The sequence below is a fragment of the Ursus arctos genome, unplaced genomic scaffold (genome assembly GCF_023065955.2).
Source record: "Ursus arctos isolate Adak ecotype North America unplaced genomic scaffold, UrsArc2.0 scaffold_16, whole genome shotgun sequence".
NCBI lineage: Eukaryota > Metazoa > Chordata > Mammalia > Carnivora > Ursidae > Ursus > Ursus arctos.
This window is the reverse complement of record NW_026622830.1, coordinates 53737755-53761728: the sequence shown is the minus strand read 5'-3', so window position 1 is coordinate 53761728 and position 23974 is coordinate 53737755. Positions and strand designations below refer to the sequence as shown.

The 23974-nt window shown below is 44.6% G+C and overlaps 1 protein-coding gene across 1 annotated transcript in view; it reads left to right on the top strand.

Moving 5' to 3' along the window:
- Positions 1-23974, top strand: part of LOC125281948 (ral guanine nucleotide dissociation stimulator-like) — a 71093-nt gene that overhangs the window by 23425 nt on the left and 23694 nt on the right. The window contains exon 2 of the mRNA XM_057312858.1: positions 2200-2297. Within this exon, the coding sequence (XP_057168841.1) occupies positions 2200-2297 (98 nt within the window). The remainder of the gene's footprint in view (positions 1-2199; positions 2298-23974) is intronic.

Here is a 23974-nt window from a genome sequence, read left to right as displayed (position 1 = left end):
ATTGATGGTTTCGCTGGGTATAGAGTTCTGTATTGGAATTCATTTTTGTTCATAAATTCAAAGATTGCTCCATTGCCTTCTTGTTTTCATGTTACTGTTTTAGAATTCAGAAGCTATTCTCATTTTTCCTTCGTATGTAACTTGTTTCCCCTCCCATCTTTAGAAGCTTGTAGGAGTTTTACAATTTGTCCAAGTCTTTTGAAATATCGTGATGGTGTACCTTGTGTGGGTCGGTTTTCATCCACGGTGCTGCATATTCAGCGGGTCCCTTCATTCTGGTAACTGGGAGTTTTCAGTTCTGGGAATACTCTTTGGCATTACTGTGCTGAGGTTTTCTCTCTTGCTTTTCCTTATTTTGTTTTTCTGGAAGTCTTATTATCTGGAACTTGGCTGTCCTGGGCAAAGGTTGTAATTATCTTAATACCTTTTTCTTCTTCTTCTTCTTCCTTCCTTTGCTCCTCCTTTTCTGCCTTTTTTTGGGGGGGGGGGGCTTTTTTATTCTCTGTTCAGGGAGAACAGAGAGAAACTTTTCTTTAGTTTATTATTTCTGATTTCAGAAAGGTTCTTTAGATTTCCAAGGGCTCTTTTTCTATTTTTCTAGAAGAACATCCTGTTTTTCTTTATTGATTGCAGTGTTGTCTTATCTCTATATTATTGATAGTTTGTATAGTCTCTGTTTCTTTTAGGTTGTTTCCTTCCTTCTCCTGTCTGACGTGGTGGGGCCCTTTGACTTTTACATCAGGGTATTCTGGGTGGGCCATGTGTTGGGGGTCCCCAGGGTTAGTATCTTTAGATCTGTCTTTTGGAGCTGATCAGATTCCCCAGAAATATTCTCCAGTCCCTTTCCGGCACAATTCTGACTTCAGAATCTGGAAGCCAGCGGTGTGCGTGTGTGGTCTGTTGTAGGAGAGCTGGAGAATTCACTGTTCACTGTATATACGGTCATTAAGTCCAGGTCTGTTCAGTGCAGCTGGGCAGGGTGACTTCAGTCCGTAGATGCCTCTACTTTTCTGGGGAATGCCCCCTCCCATCTTCTTTCAGAGTGAGGGGGCGTCACGTTGTGCCTGGTGTTGAGGTTCTGGTTTCAGCTTCCATGGCCTTCCCCGGCTCCTCTGTATTTGGGGCTATGCCTTCTTTACCCCCGTTCTGTCTACACTGCTGCTGCCACTTCTGGTCTTCTAGGACACTGCTGTGCAAGTGGAAGTGGTTCCCGTGTGTTCCACTGCTGAATTGGGACCTGGCTTTCTTGGGCCTGCTGCCTCATTTACTCTACTTCAGTCTTTTATAGTTTCTGTCTCCTCCAGGTTTCTTCTTTTTACTTTTTTGTTTGGGTCTCAATCTTCCATGTTAGAAGATTTCCTCAGTACTTCAAAAATCTTGGCTTTTTTCTCCTTTCAGTTCTCCCTGTGCTGTTTCAAACATTTTTTAAAAAGATTTTATTTATTTACTTATTTGAGGGAGTGAGTGTATGCACAGGAGAGAGAGCAGAGAGCACAAACGGGGAGGGGCAGAGTGAGAGGGAGAAGCAGACTCCCTGTTGAGCAGGGAGCCTGACCTGGGACTCCATCCCTGGACCCTGGGATCATGACCTGAGCTGAAGGCAGATGCTTAACAGACTGAGCCACCCTGGCGCCCCTGTTTAGAACATTTTTAAAAAATATCTCTTTAGTATAGTTTTGATGGAAGGCAGTGGAATAGATGTCTATACTCTGTCATTGTATCGTGCACTTATTAGCCAACCACACCGTTAATTTATGATTTTTGATACGTTTGAATAGTTTCCAGTTGCTTCACATGTATTTCTTTTCTTTTCTTTTTTTTTTAAGATTTTATTTATTTATTTGACAGAGAGAGATACCAGTGAGAGAGGAGACACAGGCAGGGGGAGTGGGAGAGGAAGAAGCAGGCTCCCAGCGTAGGAGCCTGAAGTGGGGCTCGATCCCAGGACTGTGGGATCATGCCCTGAGCCGAAGGCACACGCTTAACGACTGAGCCACCCAGGCGCTCCTTCCTGTGTGTTTCTTAAGTAGAAATAGGTTTGAAGACAGGGACGTGGTGCCCTCTTCTCACCCCTCATCCCAGGCGTTGCCCAGTAGGCTTGCGTGGGAGGTGATGGAACTGGCTGAGGGGTGAGTTCAGTAGAGCTTCAAGAAGTGAAAGGAAGGGGGTTTTAATGCGCATGTTGTCTCTCCTTGTCAGGTTCTCTGAGGACTATGGAAAGAGGAAAGAGAAACCGGGAGCATTTCCTTTAAACCCACGTTTGATTTCTTCACAGAGTTATCGTGGCCTTCAGAACTGTGAGTATAATTCTCTTGCTACATTTGTGTTTTGGTTTTTCCTTTTGTTTTGATTTTTCTTTCATCTGTCTTAAGGTTTCTTTGACATATACTAGAAACAAATAAAAGCTAGTTGATTTTGCAGAGTAGGTGAGTGAAGAAATATTAGTTGTTTAGTGCCTTTTATGTGTGGAGAGAGGCAGGCAGGATGACAGTCCTGTCCCTGATAGTTGTGACAGTAGCAGCATGTGCCCTAGAAGAGTGCCCCAACAGGGTCAGCACTGGGCCATCCAGCTCCTAGGTGAGTCTCTGACAGTAATCCCCTGAATGAGGCTACCCTTTGCCCCTGTTTCACATTTGCATAACTGAAACAGAGGTTAAAGGTTACTAAGTTAGTAAACAGCAAAGCTGGGATTCAGACTCAGTCTGGCTTTGGAGCCTGTGCTTTTTACTCGTGTTTTATTCTTACGGGCTCTGGATTCAGATGTTGGCTTGGCTGCTTACTTACTAACTTCACTAACTACCGAAACCTAGCTCTCTCTCCATGCCAACTCTTCACTGACTACTTAAACCTAGCCCTTTCCTCTGACAAAGGGTGCTCTCCCAGGGTTGTGGTGAAGATGCCATAAGAAATGTGAAATGTGCTCAGCATTCACAAATGTTAGCAATTGCTATTCGGTGGCAGTTCCCCCACTTTAATGAGAGGAAAACTAAGCCCCAGAGATTGGGTTATTTGTGATTTGTTAATTTGTAACCTTGGCACTTGTGCTGCACTCCACAGTTGGGAGGTTATAGAGTTGAGATTCTATTCCAGTTTGTCTTATTTCCAAAGACTGCTCTTTCTGGTAGGCCTAGTGGTAAATCGAGGACAGATCGTTGATAGAAGATTCATCAATCTGTCTTGTGGTATTAGCATTGGTAAGATTTTAGCAATACATTGCTTTGGTGTAAAAGCCCCATAAACTTAGACTTCATGGATTCAGAATTCAGAATCATTTATAATTACGTTGAATTTGACTTTGGCAAGTGTCTTTGTCTTAGATGTCCAAGGGGCAGGACCCTGGATTGTTTTTCCATTTCCTTCTGGGGGTCAGTTCACTTTCCTCCTTTGTTCTCCTTTCTCCTCCAAACCCACTTTTGTTTCTGCCAGGATTAGGTATTAGGGAAGGGAAGGAAAATTGTGTCACGAAGTTTCAGCTTCCAAGTAAGGCGTGGAAGTCTTGCTCCTTTTCTCTGATTCCTTCTACCCTTTCTTGGCTACGAGAGGCACCTGTTCTGTGTGCTGTGCCAGGTGTGACTCTGCTGTCTTTTGGAGAAGGCCATGCCCAGCTGTTTACATCCCTTGTCTCCTCCCCGCCCTCCCTGCACATTTCGATGTTTCTTCCTGTACCAGTGGGCTATATTTATTGGGTACAAGTCTGTTTCTACACCTTTAAGGGCAAAGATTTTGTTATTTCGTTTCTGCATGTTTTCTGCTTGACCCATGGGTAGTTTTCACTAAATGCTGGATGAAGTAGTGTTTAATGCTTGCCACAAAATAAGTTCTCTTTTCTTAGTGGATCCAAACAAGAGGGAGAATATCAAGTATAACTTTTCATCAGCATTAGCTATTAAAAATCGTTCGTCATGGTAGAGCCCAAGACAGTTTCATATTTAGCAGAAGTTACACAAAATTTTTCTTCTTAATGTGATGTGCAGCGGAACAAAGGCCTGACAGGGAACTGAGAGCCCGTTCTTGGCTCACTGGAACTTTGAGCACCGGGATATAATCTGCTGCTTCTAGTTTGGCCCTCCCCTCCCCTTCCCCCCTGTTTGAAAATATGTAAACCCAGGAAAATAACCTTATGACCAGTGTTTCTATAATTGTTTCCCCCAATTCTGGACAACTGGTGAGGCCACACGAGTAAGCCTGGCTTTGTACAGCATCGACTTAATGGTGTTCCTCTGAGATCCGGGTTCCTTGATGTACCTGAGGGCCCTGGTCCACTTGAGCCCCAGCAGGACAGATCAGGGTCTTGGTTCTTGATTTGTTTTGGGCTGTTGCATTCTTAAGGCAGAACTTGGGATGGAGGTGTTTTACAATCAGAATTCTAGGAAAGCAAAGCAAAGTTTTGGAGGAGTTGAATTGCTGAAATATGTATGGAGATTATTTTCAGAGTTAATGGGGTGTGGGGAGGCAGTAGACAGAAAGGAAGGTTGCCCGGAGACCCATCTGAAAACCCCCATTTGGAGAATAAAGATGGCTTATTTAGCGTCAGGGCAGCTGAGAACAATCGACAGAGATTGGGCTGTGAGATTCTGGGGCTGTTTGTCCAAACAAAGAGTCGCTAGGGTAAGGCGGTGCTGGCTGTCGGCTCCGGAGGGCAGCTGTCCCTCCCTCAGTGTTGAGCCCTGAGATTCGGCTGAGGTGTGAAAGGCTAGTGTGTTGGGAATAGACACTGGTGGTGGGGGTTGGAGGGTGGGGGAGAGTAGAGGACAACCAGGAGATTGTCGGCACGCTGTTCAGGGAACCAGGTGAGCAGCAGCGGAGGCTGGGATTGGAGCAGGAAAACTGGAGGTGGTGAGAAGCAGTTGGGCCTTGGATGTATTTCAAAGGCAGAACCAGTAGGATTTGCTGACAGATTGGATAAGGGGTGTGAGGACAAAGGGAGGAGTTGAGTTGACTAGAAGGCTCTTGGCCTGGGCAACTAGATGGGGGGAAGGCTGTGGGTGGAACTTGGTTTAGAGGGGCAGATGGGGAGCTCACTGTAGGCATTTTAAGTTTGTGATTCTGTTAGGGATCCAAGTAGAGATGTCATGTAGGCAGTTGTAAATAGGCATTTGGAGCTTGGAAGAGAAGTCTGAGCTGGAAGTGGCCATGAAAACGCAGTGACGGTCTGTGGTCACCGAGGGAGTGAGCACAGAGAAGACAAGCAAGCCTGAGCCTCGGGTCACTCTGCCATCAAGTGCTCAAGGACGAACATGAGCAGTGTTTGGCACAGAGCAGGTGTGAAGAAGACCACAAGCACTGGCACCATGGGAAGAAGGGAAGAAGTGTCCAGGAGGAGGATGTGATCAACTCTCTAAAGTGTCAGGAAAGGTCATGATGAGGACTGAGGTTTGGCCTTCGGGTTTGGCGACTTGGAGGACACTCTGGCAAGTGCTCGGCGCAGTGTGGGGGCGTGGTCAGAATGAAAGCCCGCCTGGACGGTGGTGTGAAGGGGGAGAGGGTAGCGAGACAGATTGCATCTGGGTGACTTAGGTCCAGGGTGTACGGTCATCCTCACACTTACTCACCATCTGGGTGCAGAGCAACGCAGCCGGGTCCCTGAGGTCCGTGGTGGTGTCTTCATGTCACGGGCGGGGAAAGGTCAGGTTCAGAGCTTACAGTAGCTTTCTCAAGAGTACGGAGCCGGCAGGCTGACGCCAGGTCTCAGGCCGTGCACGCTGTCCTCAGCTGCCCTGCGTCCTGAGGGTGGAGAGACACTGTTGAAGGGGGGAAGGGGTAGCGTGGTTGAAAAGTTGTAGGAAAACACTTATGTCCTGCTGGAAGTGCTTCTGTTTAGGATTCTGTTTCTTTTTCTTACTTAGAAATTTCACTTCTATCAGAGGGTGGTACGTGCATGTGTTCAAAAGTAAAACAGTGTTGAATGGTTCACGCAGAACCCAGCGGGCTCCTGTCCTGCCTCCACCATCCGCCTCCCAGAGCTGCCTGGAATCCTGCTTATCTGTTTCTTGTAGCATTTCTGTCCACGGTTCCCAGCAATATCTATGTAGAGGCAGGGCCATCGATGCGTCACTTTTAGACAAAGTTACATTTTGAACTCCCATCTCCCCCCACATAGTTGTAGCACAATTTTTGTTTAGAACCATAATTTGGCGAATTGTTTTGACTTTGTTAATGTTGCTCACTATTGAGCTGGTTAATGTAGCATGATTATATTCCCTTTTAGTTCAACTTTTTGTTTTCCTGTTTTCTTGAGCTTAACAGTTGCCACTTTTTTTTTTTTTTTTCCTTTTTGCTTGATATTCTTAAGAGTTCTCACTCTCCCTGACAGTAAGGCCTCTTAATAAAATTTGCCATCTGCTCATGTGTATTCCTTCTGTCTTCACCCCCAGGGACATCTGTTTTCTTGCATGCTGGACAGGTTACTCTCCCATGGTAGCAGGGTTGAGGTGCGTAGGGCAGATCCTGCAGGAGCAGGCGAGACCAGGTAGAGAATCGTGATGGGGAAGACAGTGATGGGGAGCTCAGAGGGAGGGGGACGGTGTCCTCCTGAGGGAGCAGGTCCGGGCATGGTGAGTGGGGCTCGCGGTAGTTGGGGAAAGGCATTCCAGGTGGAGAAGGTGAGAAAAAGCAGAGCGGGACGAGATCGGTTACTTTTTGTTAACCTACAAAGCCTGTATTGTGGCGTCTCGCTAGGTGGTACATGTTAACTTAGTTACTGACTCTTCCTTTAAGACCTTTAAATAGATTTCCATGGAAAATGTGACATTCAGATCGTTAAACATGTCGTAAATTTTTTATTTTTTGAAAGATTTTATCTTTTAAGTAATCTGTACACCCAGTGTGGGGCTCAAACTTACAACCCCGAGGTCAAGAGTCGTACACTCTACTGACTGAGCCAGCCAGGGGCCCCTGTCATAAATTTTAATATTTTCTTAAAACGTGCGCATAGGATATATCAAGACACTTAAATCGAAGAGATAATCTTAAACTGTTGATTCCATGTATTTGTTCATGGAAACATCTTTATGGACTATCCCGTCACTGAGGCGGCCCAGCCAGTCATCGTGCAGGAGTGACCAGTGCAGCCCCCCGCTGCGGTCGTCAGGCGGGAGCAGGATGAGCGACCACAGGACGTTTCAGAGGCTGCTCTGTGTCTAGCTGGATGCGCAGGATGGTGTGCAGGGAGGCCGCGGTGTCGCGGAGGCGGGCAAACGCAGCCCTGTCTCCGTGGCCCAGTTAGGGAGGCCCGTCGCGAACTCGGGAACGAGTTGGTGCAGAACCAAGAGTGAGTGGATTGGCTTCTTTTGAAAAGAAGCATCGCGCAGTTTGAAATGCTGAGGCAGGATTATAGGAAATAAAGTCCGTAAGTGCCTTTCAGGACTGCCAACTCCAGGGCACCTTTTACGTAAATGTGCTGCACCTTTTATGTGGGTGCCTGGCTATTCTCATGGACGGTCAGGAGCCTGTGTTTAGTTCAGTGGGTCCGCCGTGTCCAAATGTTACCTGCTTCCTGAAGCTTCTGCTTTATGCTCCAGGCTTTGCGCAGGACACCCTTTATCTTGCCAATAGTAGTTACGTTTGTGATTCAGGAATTCTACGTGAGGGAAGTCGTCAGAATTGTGATACCTGCCGTTTATGTGTGTCCTTCATCGTGTGTTTTGAGTTGTGTGTAGTGTTTATAATAACAAGGTAGTGATTACTGTCCCCACGCTGCAGAGGAGAGCCCGGAGCCAGATACCAGTCAGCCCGAGGCTCCACGTGGTGGTGGCCGGCTCTCCTGTTCCTTGACATGAAAGCTTAGCCCTTGCTCTGAAGTGCACGTGGTGCTCCTGTGTGCGGGCTCTGCCTGTGATAGAGAGGGGGAGGGCTGCCGCCCACCGAGCGGTCTGCAGACCCTCAGTATTGTCACGTGCCAGCCGTGCTTCTGCCACGTCGGAATGCGTTGTCACTAGTGTTGCCAACCATTGCACGTGGTTCCCCGTCATTGGTGTTTCTGCTCATACTGAAGAAAGATTATGGATTCATCCCATACTTGTAAAAATGGGAAAATACGTCTGTTTCTGACCCTAGTAGTAGGCAGGCAGCTTTTCCTGTGCTTCTTACAGTCTGACTAAGGGGGAGAGAGGATGTTTCTTTCTTTCTACCTGCTTTGGCATATCGTTGCTATCTGCCGGGGGGAGGGGCAAGTGGGGCGTTGGGAGTGGCGATGGCAAGGAAACATGTTAGATTTGTGTCTCCTGCTCATGAATTCTAAGTGCTTTAACAAAATAGACAAACTTTCCATCATTTCTTCTTTGATAAACTGTCTATTAAAAAGGATAGGTGTCTCAGCAAAAAATTCAACTGAAAAAATGGCGAGAAGCTTTGAGTAGCTACTTCATCCATTTCCTGTAGATAACAACATGCACACAAAAAGACACTCCCCGTCATCCCTCATTAGGGAAGTGCCCGTGACAGCCGCAGTGGGTAGCGCTGCAGTCCTGTGAGAATGCCTCCCATTCCCACAAAACAAGGCAGCAGAAGGGGACAGTGCCCAGGTGCAGGGCTGTGGGACAGCTAGAACCACATCGCGCTTTGCTGGTGGGGATGCAAAGGGTTATAACCACTTTGAAAAAGTAGTTTGGCAGTTTCTTATAAACTTGAATATATACTTTTCATACGATCCAGCAGTCCTACATGGAGGCCTTTACCCAAGAGACATGCAAATTTATCTCTACACAAAGGCCTGCATATGATTGCTTATAGCAGCTTTATTCCTTTTTACCGAAGATGGAGAACAACTCGGAGGTCCGTCAGGTGGGAAATGCGTGAAGAGGTTGCGGTGCACCTGTGCGGTGGGGCAGTCCTTGTACAGCAACACAGAGGTACTGACTGCTGACATCCTCAGCAAAACAGGAGCGCGTCCAGAGCGTTCTGTTACGGGCAAACACAGAGCTCTGTACAACTGTGGTTCCCCCCTGATAACATTCGGATAAAGGCAAAACTATGGGAACAGATTGGATCAGTGGTTGCCGGGGGCTGAGGCTAGGGGAGGAGAGGACCGGGTACAGGAGGGCGTGAGGGTGCTTCGTGGGTGATGGAAGTAGGCCATGTCTGCCCTGTGATGGTGGTCATACACTGACTGTGTCAGTCAGAACCCAGCGAACAGTGTTTTACTGTATGTAAATTTTACCTCAATAAGCCAAACCCAAAAAAAGGTGGATGACTTTTGTATATACACACGTAGGTATTACACACACACACAGGCACACACATTTATACCCATGCTTGAGCTCCCTTTTTCTTTCCAGTGGATTAAATTTAATTTTTCTGGATTAGGTATCCTGAAAGTTTAAATGAAATAGATTGTAGCACAGACACTTTGTGAAAACATAGGATCTTGGAGTCTTTGGTTGATTTTTACATTCTTATTCACGACCTGAAGGCTTTATAATGTGGTTTGTTTTTGTATAACATGGTTATGTAGTGTGGATGTCATGTAATTAGCATAAATAAAAGATGTTTTATCAGTTAAATTATTTTAAGATTCCTTCCATGTTCAAGCTCTTGTAGCTGTGGAGAAAAATAGTTTTACTAGCTTTAAAAATTAATAAAAAATGTTTTCTTTGATTCATGACAAACTTATACAGTCTTCAGCTCTGTCTTTAATCAGCTGTAACTGTAGGGTATGATTATATTTCAAACCGCTAGACCTAAGAATGTACACAGAAAATAATACAAGTTAGCTTCACCAAACGTAAGGCTTCATTGTAGTTGCGAGTCAGGTCTCTTCACAGTATGTAAGAGGGTCGCTTGTTATTAGTATGTGGTGCTTTGTGATGCCCTGCAGAGCAGTTGTTCAGCATTTTTTCCTAATAAACCCTTCTTAGCAAAGCCACAACAGTGGGCAGGGAGGGGGATTAGAGTGGAAAGTTGTGTATTTACTTTTCATTTAAAAATCAAAATCTGACTATAGACAATAAGAAGGCCATTCATTTAAATGATGAGGTCTTCATTATTTTGCGATCAGAGGATATTGCCGTGTGTGGTTATAATGGAATCTGATACAGTAAGATGCAGTGTAAGAGGCCCTTCCTGAGCTGCTTTATGTTTGCTTATCCCGTGCGCTGCTCTGGGGGCTGGGGGCTGGCTTCACTGTCTCTGGTAACCTTGTCCTCTGAATGGTCATCACGTAGTCAATATGCGCTAACGGCCTCCGTGACCGTCGTGTGTGGGAACAGAAGGAGTAGGCTGTTCTGCCTTGCGTTTGTTCTCGTCTGACTGTCCCTGTGTTTTGCTGTGGGAATCTGTGCGCTGACTGGTTTTGAGGGTTTGGCCCCTGCTGGGATGCTTCTTACAACTGGCGACCTTTCCAGCTGCTGTCCGCCAGGTGGCTGTCCTGCTGCAGTTGTCACCGTGCCGCCGCAGGGGCGCTGTGTGGGTCCCAGTGTGAGTGGTGTGTGCCGCTGGACAGTCCGCCCGCGTGGAGGGATGTCTGCGAACAGCTTACAGTGTGACTCGCTGTTCCACTGAGAAGTTGTATTTGTAGAATAGAAGAAAAACGGATGTGGAGCATGAAGTTTGAAAAGTGTGTTTGTTTTCTTCTGTGGTTCAAAAGGGTACTTAACGGGTCATCTTAAACAAAATGTACTAAAAGATATTAAACTCCTTTGGGGCTTTTCTGGATGACTCAGGATCCTCAGTACGAACACCTGTCATTTTCAGCGTGTGGTGGCCCCGCTTCTGCCATTTTCCTCAATATCAGGCTGTGTGGCAGGCAGCCTCTGAACGCCCTTCCACCACCCTTTCTAATTTGCTACTCCTTGTTTTTGTTGTTGTTTGTTTTGTTTTAAAATGAAGCCTTGTGTGTTTTTATGGAAAAGTTGTAAGTAGTATAGGCAACTTCCAAATACCCTTCACCTAGATTGACCAGTTGTTAATATTTTGTGACATTGCCTGCATGGCCCCCTCCCCCCACCTCTGGATATAGAAGTACATGTGGCACATTTATTTTCACACACTGGAAGAGAGTAAGTTGCACACTTCACGCCCTTTACTCTTAGGTACTTCAGTAAGTATTTACCAAGAACAAGGACTTTTGGGGCGCCTGGGTGGCTCAGCCATTAAGCGTCTGCCTTCGGCTCAGGTGATGATCCCAGGGTCTAGGGATCGAGCCCTGCATCGGGCTCTCTGCTCTGCTGGGAGCCTGCTTCTCCCCTCACACTCCCCCTGCTTGTGTTCTCTCTCTCGCTGTCTCTCTCTGTCAAATAAATAAATAAAATCTTAAAAAAAAAAAAAAAAACAAGGATTTTTTACATAGCCCAAAATAATCAGTATAGTTATCAAATTGGCAAATTTAACATGGGCCATTCTGTAGTTTACAGTCCATATTCACAGTTGCTCTGTTAATTACAGTAGTTTTCCCCCCATACAGGACCCAGTCTAGAATTACATGTAGTATTTATTGATGTTTCTATGGTCTTTTTAGTCTGGATATGTTTCTCAGCCTTTCTCCATCATGGAGACTGTTCTAATTGTTTTGTAGGTCTTTGTTCCGTTTGGGTTCCTGTGATGTTTTCTCATGATTAAACTCAGATTACGCATTTTGGGGGCCAGGCTATCAGAGAAGTGGTGCTGTGCCTTTCTCAGGGCATCGTATCATTTCTCATATCCATTATTCGTCTCAGGATGGTACATGTTCTGTTATTGGTGAGGTTAACATCTAGGAATTTGTGGGGCTGCAGATTCTTGGACCCTACTCCTGACCTGCTAAGTCAGAAACTTAGGGCTTGAGTCTATGTTTTTAACAAGCCCAAAAAATGATTTTGATGTATTCTAAAATTTGAGAATTACTGATCTCAGGTGATCAAGTTAGGGCGGCATCTGCCTAGTGTCTGCTCTCTAAAATTAGCGTTTATCCTTTGTAATGAATGAGGAAATCTGTAGGGAAATATTTGAGGCTCTGTGACCTTTTGAGCTTTTAAACTGATCGTTTGGCGCCCCCACGGATGATTCTTGCTTGAACTAGTTATTACTAGGTAGTCGTGCAGTGGGGACGCTGTTCTTCTCACCTGTCAGCTGGCATTCTCCCTTAAGGAGAGTTTCCCCTCCTTTGTTGACTTACTCAGTTGTTCACCCAGTAGTACTTCACGGATTCTTGTTTGATTCAGGGGCTTATAGTCCTTAACTCTCATTCATTTTGATGCTGGAATGCCCCCTGATTTGGTTTTCCAAATCATCTCCTGTGTTGTTTTGACACGTCCCCATTTTTTTCTGAGCACAACCTTCCTTTTGGCACAGTAAGATACTCCCAGCATTTCCTGTAGTTTCTCTGCCCCTGTGGTGCAATCAGCTATTTCTCCAAGATTCCCTGGTTCCTTTTGGTGGGAGATGGAATTTAGAGGCCGGGATCTGAGTGGGAGGTGTGCTCCTTTGCTGCCAGGTATTACTGCTTCCCAGCGCTTCCTGTGTGTGTGCAGGTGCTTGTGCAGCTCTGCTCCAGATGCAAACATCTTGTTGTGTTCGTAGGAGCCGACGAGTGTCCGATCAGTTTCATTGGCTTCCAGTTGATGCATTTTCTTCCCTTCTCTTCTCTTTCGCAGTCTCACATGCACCTTTCTACTTCGATGGTTAGTCAAAGGTTGGAGTAGAATGTATTCTCAGATTTGGGGGTTTATCTTGGGGTTCCCCTGCTTCCAGCATCCCTCCTTTACATATCAGTTGGTCCTCCAGCCCCCATTTCTTTCTTCTGAGACCTCACGCCAGTAAGACTTTTGCTTTCTGCCAGTAGAGCTCGCCCTGGGTTGGGAAGCACGTTTAGTCAGAGGAGCAGCAAACTGGCAGATGTCCTGGGGTAACTCCATTGTTCAGGGGAGAGCCTTCACCTCTGGTGTGTGCCTCTGGGCTTCCTGGGTTGTCCTGCCTATGCACATTTCACTGTCTGCCAGGGATTTGGGCAGTGTATTTATATTCAGCCTTGGAGCTCAGCATTTTGCAGCCCTCTTGTTTCCAAAATTTCCCCCTTAAATTTATAGCCAGTGTGCTGCGCATTAAGGTGGTACGGTAGGGCTGCAGTCCTGCCCTCCCAGAGTTGGGGCTCACAGTATCGCCAGGCAGGAAAGTGACAAACACTCCCTGGTTTGTACCAGATGCAGGGACAGTTCTGACAGTAACTTCTTCTCAAGTGCTTGCCTGCCTTTGGTCATTTTCCAGTTCCTTCAGATGGTTGGTTTTAGTGATTTTGTCTGATTTTTATAATGATCTATGGAAGAAATTGCTCCATTGTCTTCATGTAACCATTTCGGAAGGCTCACTCTCCCTTTTGTCTTATTATTCTTTTCTTCTGAAATCTAGCTTCATCTTTATTTTTGTACCCAACGTTTCATTATGGTAATTTTCAAACAAATGGCAAAGTTGTAAAAATTTATGGTTAACATCCATAGACTCCTCCACCCCCTGGATTTTACCTATCATGTGTTATTATTCTTGCTTTCTCACGTAAATAACCAATTATCCATTTCTCCATATAGTAATCCATTTTATTTTTTAGGCTGTATTTCAAAGTGCAGATATCAGTATACCTCACCCTATGTGTTTCAACGTGCGTATTGTTTACTAGATAGAGTTCATTGTTTGTTTAGCGTATTTTTCTTTCAGTGTAAAATTTCTATACCAGCTGCACATAAGTCAAGTATACATTCACTGAACTGTGGCAAATGCATCCACCTTTGCAACCCAAACACATTGAGACATAGACCATTATCATTTCCCCCAAAGGTTCCTTCATGTCCTTAGTATTCAGTCCCTGCTGCAGCCCCTGCTGCCATTCTCACCCTGACCCCTGACAACTGCTGTGTTCGCCCCCTCAGTTCAGTTCTGCCTGCCCAGGGGTTTCCTGTCAACAGAATCATACTGTGTACATGGTGTATGAGACTTCGCCCGCCCTTCTCCAAAATGGGGGCAGGTCGGCGCCGGGGACGCTGGGCGCGCTCCCGGCGGAAGCATGGAGGGGGCGGGGCCGGTGGGAGCCCGGCGCTGATTGGCAGGCGCGGCCGACCTGATCCCAGGCGCGGGTCCGTAGAGCCGGGCGCCACGGCCTGGGGCTGGGATGTGAGGGGCTGCGGGCTCCGGGCAGCAGCTGCTCCTGCGAGTCGCGGCGACTGCAGCGCGGGCGGGCGGGCGAGGTCCGCGGACGCCGTCGGCGGCTGGCCCTGTCGGCCGCGGGATGAGGAAGCGGACGGAGCCCGTCGCCTTGGAGCATGAGCGCTGCGCCGCCTCGGGCTCGTCCTCGTCCGGCTCAGCCGCCGCGGCGCTGGACGCCGACTGCCGCCTGAAGCCGAACCTGCGGTGGCGGGCAAGGGGCCGGCAGAGCCGCGCTGCGCCGCGGACGCGGGCATGAAGCGGGCGCTGGGCAGGGGAGGCAGGGCGCAGGGGCGGGGCCCCCTACCTGGCCCGGAGGCAGCCCTTAAGCCCCCCGCCCCTCCATAAGTTTCTTGCCTGCAGGAGCGCCCCACGTCTACCCTGCATTCTCTCGTGCCCTCTTCCAGTTCTCCTCCATCCTTCTTCCTCACCTGGCCCGCTGGTGCCGCCCGTGGGCATCCTTTCCCCAGATAGCTGCCTGCGGGAGGGCCCCCGACTGTCCCCTTCCCTCCCCTGGTGCCCTTTTCTGGCCCTCCGCGGCGCCCAGCCCCGTGCCCTTACCCTTCCCAGGTGAGCCAGTGGTACCCCGTCCTTGACCGGCTGGACCAGCGTCTTTCCCAGGGGCTGGGAGCAGGGGGCAATCACGACCCCACGTTGGAGAGTAGAGGAGGGCGTGGGGGGCGTCCCTTTTGAGGCTCCTGGACGCCTCTCACCTAAGAGGTGGGACGTGGAAAGACGCCAGAGCCAGAGAGCGTTGGGATTCTTGGCCTCAGATCTGCATAGAACTCAAAACTGAGCGCCCCTCTTGCTGGGCTGGCGTGTGCGGAAGCTTACCTTTTCCCGGTTTCTCACTTTGGTAATTTTTTCTCCGTTAACTAGTTGTCAGAAGTGGCATTCTCTGCTGGACCTTTGGGGGAAGGTTCAGTGGTGTGATGTGGCCAGGGGTACACCGCATGGTCAGCTGTTGGAGGGAAACCTGTCTTGCTTGTGCAGATGGCTAATGGTGCTTGAAATTGGATTACACTGAGTTGTCTCCTTAGGAATCTCTGTAGAATCTGGAAGTCTTAGTTTTTTTGCGTTCTCTGAATAGGAGATGAATGCATCCAGGTAAAGCTGATTTCAGAATTAAGACAGTGTATTTCACAGGGACAGATCTCTCCATATGCTAGCTTCGTAATTAATCTGGCTGTTCACAGAACGTATCATTCATGGCAAGTTTGAAGTCTGGGTGTTTCACGGTTTTGAACAGGTTAGTATGTAATGTTCTCAGGTGTTGTTGCAGAGTCGTTTCTTTTGGGGTCAACTGGAATGCCCTTAATTGACACTGGCCACTTCAGTGTCAAATATTTATTAAAATAGTCTCTAAAAATATCAGTATCATTGTCTAAAAGATCATGAAATTGAAAATGAATATTTGGATAAATAGAAATATTTATCAAATAAATAGAAACATTTATCCAAATAGACACTTCAACATTTCAACCTCATTGCTTAAAATTAAACTATAGTCTTCTCTAAGTCAGTGGTTCACATTCTTGCCAGAAGGGCAGGGAGTGACAGTATTTTTTTTTTTCCTATAAAATTATCTAGTAACTGGTCAATATCTTTTGTGAAACTAATTCTAGCTTGAATGTACTTTTGTAAACAGGTTTGGCATTACACCTAGATAAGTTTGGGAATTCTTCCTTTGAAGAAATGAAATTATTAGGCACAATAGTGTTTGGGGAAACAGTGCTGGCCTGGCACCTTCCTCGAAAGATGTATTGTATTTCAAAGATACGTTTATTTTCATTTTTGTATCAGGACAAAGAAAGACATTCAAGAGGTGCTCATATCCTTTGGAGGAACGAAAGACTGTTAGGGAATAAAAAGAGAAGCAGAGGGCAGGAAAGCCAAATGTATGTGTTACTCCGTGGTTTCCTTCCCTATTTCTTGGAATGTTCTCCTGGTCATTCTTCTCCTTTGTTTTCTTCTTCACCCAGGTCTCTGCCCAACTGTCACGTCCTCAGAGAGGCCCATCCAAAATAGACTTCTTGCCACTCCCAACACCCTTATTCTGTTTGCTTTTTTCATCACACTTATCTCCCTTGACCTCGCAAGTGTCCGTGTACTTAATTGGCTTTATTGGTTCTCTCCTCCCCTACAATAATGGAACCCTATGAGAGCAGGGGCCTTGTTTCCTCCACTTTTCTGTCTCTAGTGTATGGCCATAGTAGGTGGCAGAAAATACTTATTGAATTAGTATCTCTAGCATAAATTCCTAAGAAGTGAAATTGCTGGGCCACGGAGTGTGTGTTTATAATTTTGAAAGGTGAGGCCAAGGAGTCCTCCAAAGTACTGATGGATACTTTTCCCCAGCAGGTCAGTTACTTCCTTTCCCCCAAATACTGAATATCACCAAATATTTGGATCTTTTTTCTATTTGATTGATGAAAATGACATCTGATTTGTAGCTTTAATTTGCATTTCTAATTGCTGGTGGCAATTTTTGTGTGTTTTTATAAGCCTATTGTGTACCTTTGAGTCTCTCAGTACGTGCCTTTGTTTGGGTCCTATTGTGCACATTTTCAAATACACAAAAGTAGGGAAGAGAATATCATGAACCTGGATGTATCCATCACGTCTTTTTAAACAGTTTGCCATGTGTTGCCAGTCTTGAATCATTTGTCCCTCTTCCCTCCATTTCTTTGTAGGGTGGGGGGCTAGAATGTTTTAAAACAAATGATTTTATTCGTAACTACTTCAGAGTATAACTTCGGAACTGGAACAAATAGAGACTTTTGAAATATATATAACCTCATTGCTATATTTATCAAAACTTTTTTATATTTATCAAAATTAACAATTTATTGCCTAGTACTAATTTAATGTAATATCCAATCTACATACACATTTCTCCAGTTGTCTCAGAAACGTCTTTAAAAGGTTTGTGTAAAAATCCTGTACATTTCTTAAATTTATTCCTAGTTGATCTTTTTTGTTGTTGAAAATAGGACCCTTTCTTATATTACATATTTTTATTATTGTACTTTACTAATTTTTATTTTATTTATTTATTAGAGAGGAGCACAAGTAGGGGGAGTGGTAGGCAGAGGGGGAGGAAGAAGCAGGCTTCTTGCTGAGCAGGGAGCCCCATGCAATGTGGGGCTTGATCCTAGGATCCTGGGATCATGACCTAAGCCCAAGGCAGATGCTTAGCCGACTGAGCCACCCAGGTGCCCCTGTACTTACTGATTTTTCAAGCAGTAACTTATGTCATCATATTGTTTCTAGTAGTTTTTGCAGTTGGTTCTCTTGGATTTTCAGGTATAATATCATATCAGTTACAAATAATAAGAATTTCATTCCATGTTTTTTACTTTTTATGTCTCTTGTTTCTCTTTTTTGGTTGCTTTGTATTTCCAGGACGAGATCAAATACTGTCAGAATGATAGTGGGTACGTTGTCTTGTTCCTTCACTGAGAATGCTTTTAGTGTTTCTGCCACACTAGTTATTTTACTAAGGGCTGTGTTGTTGCTATTTGTTTTTTTAATCAAAAATGGTTGTTGAATTTTATTAAATACTGTTTTAGCATCTGTGAAATTATACAGATGTTCTTCCTTGACCTGTTTATATGAATAATAGTAACAGATTTTATATTATTGAATCATCGTCCTATTATTGAATCATCAGTGAAAACTCTGTTAGTGTGTAGCCAGATTCTAGTAATATTTTACTTAGTCATTTTACATTGTGATTTGTGAAACCAGTTTGTAATTTTGTTTTTAATGTAATCTTTATCAAGTTGTTTTAGTGTTTTCCTTAGCTTTATTAAAAGCTTTCTCTGCTTTAGCCAGTTTAAATACTCTTGAAATGATCTGTTTCCTTAAATTTGGTGGAATTCCCCAGTAAAACTACCTAAGCTTGGTGCTTTTGGGGCGCCTGGGTGACTCAGTTCTTAAACCTCTGCCTTCAGCTCAGGGTGTGATCCCAGCGTTCTGGGATCAAGCCCCACATCAGGCTCCTCTGCTAGGAGCCTGCTTCTTCCTCTCCCACTCCCCCTGCTTGTGTTCCCTCTCTTGCTGGCTGTCTCTCTATGTCAAATTAATAAATAAAATCTTAAAAAAAAAAAGCTTAGTGCTTTTTTAGATTTGCTATCATTTTCTGGTTTAGTTTTGGTGATTTATACATTCATAGAAAATCATCTGTTTTATCCAGCTTTTTCCTCTGTATCTGGGGCTGTTATCCCTGTCCTGTTCCCTGATTTTGTGTGCTTACGTTTTTTTCCTTTCTCCCCCTTTCTTTCTTTCATTTATTTATTTATTTATTTATTTATTTATTTATTTATTTTTAATAAAGAATTTTCTCTTTTTTTCTTATTTTTCTTTTCTATTATATTATGTTAGTCACCATACAGTACATCCCTGGTTTCTGATGTAAAGTTTGATGATTCATTAGTTGCATATAACACCCAGTGCACCATGCAATACGTGCCCTCCTTACTACCCATCACCAGCCCATCCCATTCCCCCACCCCCCTCACCTCTGAGGCCCTCAGTTTGTTTCTCAGAGTCCATAGTCTCTCATGCTTCATTCCCCCCTCTGATTACCCCCCTTTCTTTATCCCTTTCTTCCCCTACCGATCTTCCTAGTTCTTATGTTCCATAGATGAGAGAAATCATATGATAATTGTCTTTCTCTGCTTGACTTATTTCACTTAGCATTATCTCCTCCAGTGCCGTCCATGTTGCAGCAAACGTTGAGAATTCGTTCTTTCTGATAGCTGAGTAATATTCCATTGTATATATGGACCACAACTTCTTAATCCAGTCATCTGTTGAAGGGCATCTCGGTTCCTTCCACAATTTAGCTATTGTGGACAATGCTGCTGTGAACATTGGGGTGCATATGGCCCTCCTCTTCACTACGTCTGTATCTTTGGGGTAAATACCCAGTAGTGCAATGGCTGGATCATAGGGTTGCTCAATTTTTAACTTTCTAAGGGACCTCCACACTGTTTTCCAGAGTGGCTATACCAACTTGCATTCCCACCAACAATGTAGGAGGGAACCCCTTTCTCTACATCCTCTTCAACATTTGGTGTTTCCTTTCTTGTCCGTTTTTGCCATTCTAATTGGCACAAGGTGGTATCTCAGTGTGGTTTTGATTGGAATTTCCGTGATGGCTAATGATTTTGAACATTTTTTCATGTGTCTGTTAGCCATTTGTATGTCTTCATTGGAAAAGTGTTCATATCTTCTGCCCATTTTAGGATTTGTTTATTTTTTTCTCGTGTATTGAGTTTGAGAAGTTCTTTGTAGATTTTGGATACTACTCTTTTATCTGTAGTGTCATTTGCAAATATCTTCTCCCGTTCCGTGGGCTGCCTCTTAGTTTTTTTGACTGTTTCCTTGGCTGTGCAGAAGGTTTTGATGTTGATGAAGTCCCACAAGTTCATTTTATCTTTTGTTTCTCTTGCCTTTGGAGATGCGTCATGAAAAAAGTTGCTGTGGCCGATGTCGTAGAGGTTGCTGCCTATGCTCTCCTCTAGGATTTTGATGGATTCCTGTCTCACATCGAGGTCTTTTATCCATTTGGAGTTTATCTTTGTGTATGGTGTGAGAGAGTGGTCAAGTTTCATTCTTCTGCATGTAGCTGTCCAATTTTTCCCAGTATCATTTATTGAAGAGACTGTCTTTTTTTCCACTGGATGTTTTTTCCTGCTTTGTCAAAGATTAGTTGCCCAAAGAGCCGAGGGTCCATTTCTGGGTTCTCTATTCTGTTCCATTGGTCTATGTGTCTTTTTTTGTGCCAATACCATGCTGTCTGTGTGATCACAGCTTTGTAGTACAGCTTGAAATCAGGCAACGTGATGCCCCCAGCTTTGTTTTCCTTTTCAAGAATTCCTTGGCGATTCGGGGCCTTTTCTGGTTCCATACAAATTTAAGGGCTGTTTGTTCCAGTTCTTTGAAAAAAGTCATTGGTATTTTGATTGGGATAGCATGGAATGTGTAGATTGCTCTAGGTAGCATAGATATTTTAATGATGTTAATTCTTCCGTTCCATGAGCATGGAATATTTTTCCATCTTTTTGTGTCTTCTTCAATGTCTTTCAAGAGCGATTTGTAGTTTCTAGAATATAGATCCTTTACATCTCTGGTTCAGTCAATTCCGAGATAATGTATGATTTTTCGTGCTATTGTAAATGGAATGGATTCCCTAATTTCTCTTTCTTCAGTCTCATTGTTCTTGTATAGAAATGCAACTGATTTCTGAGCATTGATTTTGTATCCTGCCACATTACTGAATTGCTCTATAAGTTCTAGTAGTTTGGGGGTGGAGTCTTTTGGGTTTTCCATATAGAGTATCATGTCATCTGCGAAGAGAGACAGTTTGACATCTTCTTTGCCGATTTGGAGACCTTTTATCCCTTTTTGTTGTCTGATTGCTGCTGCAAGGACTTTTAGTACTAAGTTGAAGAATAATAGTGAGAGTGGGCATCCTTGTCGTGTTCCTGACCTAAGGGAAAGGCTTCCAGCTTTTCCCCATTGAGAATGATATTCACTGTAGGCTTTTCATAGAATATGAAATTGAGGAATGTACCCTCTATTCCCACAGTCCGAAGGGTTTTAATCAGGAAAGGATGTTGTATTTTGTCAAATGCTTTTTCTGCATCAATTGAGAGGCTCATATGGTTCTTGACTCTTTTCTTGCTGATATGATCTATCACACTGATCGATTTGTGAATGTTGAACCACGCTTGCATCCCAGGGATGAATCCCACTTGGTCTTGATGGATAATCCTTTTAATGAACTGTTGCATCCTATTAGCTAGGTAGGATCTTGTTGAGAATTTTGGCGTCCAAATTCATCAGGGATATCGGTCTGTAATTCTCCTTTTTGATGGGGTCTTTGCCTGGTTGGGGGATCAAGGTAATTCTGGCCTCATAGAATGACTTTGGTAGTTTTCCTTCTATTTCTATATTTTGAAACAGCTTCAGGAGAATAGGTATTATTTCTTCTTTGAATGTTTGGTAGAATTCCCTGGGGGATCCGTCAGGCCCTGGACTCATGTTTTTGGGGAGGTTTTTGATCACTGCCTCAATCTCTTCATAATTAATCGGTCTGTTTAAGTAACCAATTTCTTCCTGTTTCAGTCTTGGTCGTTTATAGGTTTCCAGGAAGGCATCCATTTCTCCCAGGTTGTTTAATTTATTGGCATAAAGCTGTTGATAAAAAGTTTCTAATGATCCTTACTATTTCATTGGTGTAGGTTGTGATCTCTCCCTTTTCATTCATAATTTTATTAATTTGGGTCCTTTCTCTATTCTTTTGAATAAGTCTGGCCAGTGGCTTATCGATCTTGTTGATTCTTTCAAAGAACCAGCTTCTAGTTCTGTTGATCTGCTCTGCTGTGCTCCTGGTTTCTAATTCATTGATCTCTGCTCTAATCTTGATCACCTGCCTTCTTGTGCGTGGGTTAGACCTGTTCCAGTTCCAGCTTCTTGAGGTGTGAATATAAAAACTGCATTTTAGATTTTTCTATTCTTTTGAGTGAGGCTTGGATGGCTATGTATTTTCTCCTTAGGACCACCTTTGCAGTGTCCCATAGGTTTTGGACCGATGTGTTTTCATTGTCGTTGGTCTCCATACATTGCTTAAATTGATTTTTAATTTCCTGGTTTACCCAGTCATTCCTGAGCAGGATGCTTCTTAGTTTCCAAGTGTTTGAGTTTCTTCCAAATTTTTCCTTGTGATTGAGTTCCATTCTCAAAGCATTGCGGTGTGAGAATATGCAGGGAATAATCTCAGTCTTTTGGTATCGGTTGAGACCTGTTTTGTGACCCAGTATGTGATCTATTCTGGAGAACGTTCCCTGTGCATTAGAAAAGAAGGAGTATTCTGTTGTTCTGGGGTGTAGTGTTCTGTATATATCTATGAGGTCCATCTGGTCCAGTATGTCATTCAAAGTTCTTGGTTCTTTGTTGATTTTCTGCTTAGGTGATCTGTCTATTGCTGAGAGAGGAGTGTTGAGGTTCCCTACTATTAACGTATTATTATCTATATGTCTCTTTATTCTGGTTAAGAGTTGGCTTGTGTATCTAGCTGCTTCCCTGTTGGGAGCATAGATATTTATAATTGTCATATCCAGTTGTTGGATACATCCTTTAAGAATAATATAGTGTCCTTCTGTATCTCTAACTATCGTCTTTAGTTTAAAATCTAATCTGTCTGATATGACAGTTGCTACCCCAGCTTTCTTTTGAGGTCCATTGGCATGAAAAATGGTTTTCCGTCCCTTCACTTTCAGTCTGGATGTATCTTTAGGTTCAAGATGAGTCTCTTGTAGACAGTAAATGGATGGGTCATGTCTTTTTATCCAATCTGCAACCCTGTGGCATTTATCGGAACATTTAGGCCATTCACATTGAGAGTGATTCTTAGAGGTATGATTTTAATGAGTTCATGTTGCCTGCGAAGTATTCGTTTCTATAGATTGTAAATTTCTGTTCTGTATCACTCTTGCGGCCTTTTTACTTTTATAGAACACCCCCCCCCTTAATATCTCATGTAGGGCTGGCTTGGTGGTTACGAATTCGGTAAGTTTCTGCCAATCCTGGAAGGTCCTTATCTCTCCATCAATTCTGAATGACAGCCTTGCTGGATAAAGGATCCTTGGCTGTATGTTCTTTTCGGATAGAGCTTTGAAAATACCCTGCCAACCCTTCCTAGCTTGCCAGGTCTCTGTAGACAGGTCTGACGTTATTCTGATATTTTCCCCTCTGTACGTAAGAATTTTCTTCCCCCTGGCCGCTTTCAATACTGTATCCTTGGATCTAATATTTGTGAAATGCACTATGACGTGACGTGGTGTAGCTCTGTTGTCATTGACCTTGGGAGGGGTCCCCTCTGCCTCTTGGACATGAATGCTTGTTTCCTTTGCCAGATTAGGGAAGTTCTCAGCTACAATTTGTTCAAATATCTCTTCTAGACCTCTGTCTTTCTCCACCCCCTAGGGGATGCCGATGATTCTGACATTGGAACATTTCACTGTGTTAGTAACCTCCCGTATTCTCCACTCTTGAGATTGGATTTTTTTGCGCCAAGTTTCTGTTTTAACTTTCTCTTCTACCATCCCATCCTCTAATTCACTAATTCATTCTTCTGCCTCATTTACCCTGGCCATCAGGGCGTCTAGTTTAGACTGCAGTTAATTCATAGTATTTTTAATTTCTGCCAGATTCGCTCTCATTTCCACCCTTAGCGATTCTATATTCTTGTTAATATTTTCATTAATATTTTTTTCAAGCCTACGCATCATCTTGACCACTGTTACTCTGAACTCCATCTCTGACAATTTATTTATATCCATATCCATCATTTCTGTGGCAGAGGCCACAGTCTCTGTCTTCTTTCATTGCCAAGGGTTTCTCTTCCTCGTCATTCTGATGAGGAGAGGTTGCGGGGATGCACAGAGCCCAAATTATTAACCAGAACCCAGGTAGTGTGCACTTGTTTTATAGCGACCTTAAGGATGTGGGCTTCTTGATTTTTCAGCCTGCCTTCTGGGGGAGGGGCCTGCCGCGCTGATACTCAGGCAACCCTGTTTGGGTAGAGTCGCCCTGTCCCCTGCAAGGGATCCCCCCTTGGGGATGGGCACGATGTGAGCTGGTATTTCCGGGCTTTTGTTCTCTGGCGGCTTTCCCTGGCGGTTTTCTGTGACTCTTCTGAGAGTCAGAGCAGCAGTGGCCGTATCCTGGCCTCTGTCTCAGAACAGAGAGATCACAGTCTGCTCTCCACGGAGCTCTCTTGGCCACTTTAACTCTGTTTCCGGTGCTGCTGCCAAAACCCCTGCAGCATCCCGGGTTGTGTGCCCCACAGCCGCTCTCC